General features: G+C 64.9%; 1 protein-coding gene across 1 annotated transcript in view; it reads right to left on the bottom strand.

Moving 5' to 3' along the window:
* The window catches only part of SAMD11 (sterile alpha motif domain containing 11), an 18,287-nt gene that overhangs the window by 6,342 nt on the left and 8,250 nt on the right, over window positions 1–3,695 (bottom strand). The window contains exon 4 of the mRNA XM_007448961.1: window positions 2,343–2,467. Coding sequence (XP_007449023.1) covers window positions 2,343–2,467 — 125 coding nt within the window. The remainder of the gene's footprint in view (window positions 1–2,342; window positions 2,468–3,695) is intronic.

Here is a 3,695-nt window from a genome sequence, read left to right as displayed (position 1 = left end):
CCCCCCCCCCCCATCTCTCTCAGGTCCCACATCCAAACCATACTCATCCATCCCAGCCCTGCACCCAGACGCCAGGCTCCCTCCCGAGCCCAAGGCCTGGGAGGTCTCTGCGGAACAGCTCAGCAATTGGCTCGGTCTCCTGGACCCACCACAGTTACCTACCCTAACCCACCACAGTGCTGGCCTCCCGTCCAGACCCCGTGCTCCTGGCCCCCTCTCCATCCTCACGGGGCTCTGGGCGGGTGAGGGGCCCGCCATGACACCTTGGCAAGGGGAGCTCCCGAGAAGCCCGGCCGTCAGCTCCAGAGCCTAATTCCTTTTCCTTATTCCTTTAATCTGTCATTTTTATCAGGTGGGGAAGTGCCTGCAGATCAATCTCCACTTTACAGCTGACAGAATGGTGCTAATAACTTATTGATCTCGGCTACCTCCTGCCACTGGCCGGGGCCCAGTGGCCTAGCCCCAGGCCTTGCCCCGTGAGGGAGGGACGAGGGACCGCCCAGACGAAGGGTCCTACCTCAGTGACCTAGCAGGATGGGTGGGGGGGTGCTCAACCAGCACAAGGCCCCTCAGGAAGCCAAAGGGTCTCCGGCCAGCAGGGCTGCAGCGTCCAGCTGTGCCAGGCAGGAAGGTGGGTCTGGGCTGGGTCCACACCTGCTGCCCGAACCCCACCCTGTACGCACGCCTCCTGGACCCAGAGAACGACCCAGGGCTCTCACCTCCCTGCGATCTGTTTCCCATTTTCCACGCTGGGGGTGGGGCTCCTCTCTGCCTGGGAGAGATGCTGGGGAGCACCTCACTGTCGGGAGGACCCACAGTGAGAACCAGGCCCATGGCCACAGGGGGCTCCTGCTGTGGGGGCCTGGGGCTCACCAGGCCCTCATGAGGCCACATCTACTCACAGGCACACCCGGGGCAGCCAGAAGCAGACACACACACAGTCGCCAGATGTCTGCAAGGCCGCCCCAAGCCCTTTCCTCCCGACCCTTCCTGCCCGGGTGAGAATAGGACTGACACGTGCTACTGGGGACGAGGAGGTGAGGGCGGGTGAAGGCCTCCACCCAGGGGCCGGCCGCAGGGCGTGGGAGCTGCTGAGAAGTGGAGTCCCGAGAGGAGGGCAGGGCTCGGGCGAAACCTGGACACACGTGGTGCTTCATGCAGACCACGTGGGACCCCTGAAGTGCTCATATGCGGGCCCTGCACCTGAGCACAAAGAGTGAGGGCACCCTGACACACGCGTGTCACACGGGCGTGAGTGGATACCCAGGCCTCTGGCTGGGCCCGGGGCGCACACGTGCACTCAGGCCACGCACCATGGGGAGGACTCCACGTGTGCAGGCAGCAGGGGGCCTGGCGGCTCAGAATATCTCAACCACTGTGGGGCTCCGGAGGCTCCCCCGATTGATGGGGCAATTCGATTTTATCAGCCGCCTGCTCCGCCCCCAACACGGCTCCAGAAGCAGCACTCCCCCAGAGGCCTACCTAGGCACAGGCACACCTGGAGGCCCTGATGGGGGTACTCAGGTGTCCCAGGACGGTGGGCCATCCCCTGCCCAGCCTTCCTGAGAGCTGCAGCCACTGCTGGGAACTTCCTGGGTTTGCCCTGGTCCATAGGGCAGCAAGGGACTCCTGACACCTCCTCTCAGCACCACCCCCCCGACCTTCAGCCACAGCTCAGCCATGCCGCCCACTCTCTGCAGTGGTGCCTCGTGGGTCCCCAAGTTGTTCCTCCCTCTGAGCTCCTGCTGTCACCAGGAGCCGCCCCTCCTCAGGGACAGAGCTCCTGGGCCAGCACCCTCCTGCCCCACCCCTGCAGAGGTCCAGGCCCCAGCCCCCCTTCTCTCAGGGCGTGGCCCCCTTCCCTCTCGGGGCCCCTCGCTCTGTGGGGTCGGTGGGTACTCCGTGCGTGCAGAGCGTGTCCCTGCCCATCCGGGAGCCACCCCCAGGTGTGCACCTCGGAGCCTCCTTGAGGCCTGCACTCCCTGACTGTCCTGCCTTCTGCTGCCCGTGGGGCCTCCGCCGCTCCAAGCCCCCCGCAGCAGCAGCCACGGTGGAGCCACCGCCTCCGCCTTCTGTCTGCACGGCTGGCCGGGATTAACACAATTACCATCACACAGAGCCCCGGGGGACAGCCGGCCTCGCCCCCTCCCGCCGCCTCCGCTGGCCTCCCTGGCTGCCCGCCAAGGCTGCTGGGGGTGGCGGCGGCATCCAGAGCCGATGAGCAGAGACACAGGGAGGGCCGTGGGGCGGCCTTGCTCTCGCTGAGCTGCCTTGGCTCTGGCAGGCCCGTCCTCAACACCCGCGCCCCCCACCCCCCACCCGGCACTGCCCTGGCCCCTCACCTGCGGCTCCCAGGCCGACCTCCACACTGCCTCTCTGGAATTCACAGCGGCTCTGATGCTCGGGCATAACGAGGTGGCGGCTGCGACGCACACTGGATATGAGGGTGGGAAGGTCGCTGTCCTGGCTGCAGCGAAGCAGACGGGGAAGGTGAGACCCCGTGGGGCTCCTGACTGAGCTCGCGTGTGAGCGCTGTGAGCATCTCCACTCCCTGGTGGGTGTGGGCTCTCACGCTGACCCACGCAGGCGCCACCTGGGCCTACCAGCACCTGCCGAGTGTCTGCTGGACGTGGAGGCCTCGCCCTCAGACCCCACTGCTGCTCCCAGGGAGGGTCTGTCTGGAGTGCAGGGCTGGCCCTGTCCTGCAGTGCTCTCTCCAGAGAGACCGGCCACGGTGTCCCTGCCTCCTGCCTTGGGGGGCCTGCTCCTGGGGTGTAGGCTTCCAGAGGGGCCCAGCACTCACTCCTGTGCACGTGCTAAACTTGCAGCCACCCACGGGCTCTCGATTTCTTCAGATAAGGAAACCGAGGTTGAGAGCAAAGTCTGCAGCCAATGGGGTGTGCGCGTGTCCAGGGACACACATGGGCGCACACACACTCAGCCAGGCCTGCAGACACACACAGACAGACGCGCACCGCGGTCCCCGTGCTCAGGACACTCTGTTCTCGCCAGGGCTCCCCGCCAAGAACCCTGGGATGAGCACAAATTTAACTTTGTTCCCTCATTTCTCTTACTGTCAAATCAGCTCAATGCCTGTATCACAGAACCCCAGAGAAAAGAGGAAGGGAATGGTCCCCCAACCCGTTTGCTCTTGGGGCTCTGAGAGCATCTCCCGTAGCACAGGGAAGGGCCACCCGCCACCGTGCAGATGCAGCCAGGAGTGGCAGGAAGTTGGGATACAACAGAAGAGGAGCAGGGACGGACCCCAGCCTGCCCTGTGACACCCCAGCGCTCCCTCCCCAGCACCCTCGCTCCCCAGCCCACCTGTAACGGAGCAGCCTCCTGTCTGGGCCACTGCAAGGGGGGCCTCCACTGAGTGACCTGGGAACCAACCCTAAACCTCATTAAATAGCCCCCAGCACCCCTCCCCGCAGCCTGGGTGGCTGGAGCACGCTAATCCAGAGCTGGCCCCTAAGCAGATCAGTTTCAGCTCCGAAGCCTCCAGGGCTGGGCTCTAGAGCCTCTGGGAGACCCTGATGCAGGCTCTCTCCCACCCCCAACCCCCTTTCCCTGGAGGCGAGAAGGCCGCCCCCCCCCATGCAAACAAGAGGGCAGATGGGGTGGTAATAAGTACTTTATGGGATTAATTGGCAGCAATTCTCACCCCCTCTATCATCCTCATCAATGCGGGGGCG

The sequence above is a fragment of the Lipotes vexillifer genome, unplaced genomic scaffold (assembly GCF_000442215.2).
Source record: "Lipotes vexillifer unplaced genomic scaffold, Lipotes_vexillifer_v1.1 scaffold835, whole genome shotgun sequence".
NCBI lineage: Eukaryota > Metazoa > Chordata > Mammalia > Artiodactyla > Lipotidae > Lipotes > Lipotes vexillifer.
Note: the sequence above shows the minus strand (reverse complement) of the source record. Positions and strands in the feature narration are given on the sequence as shown.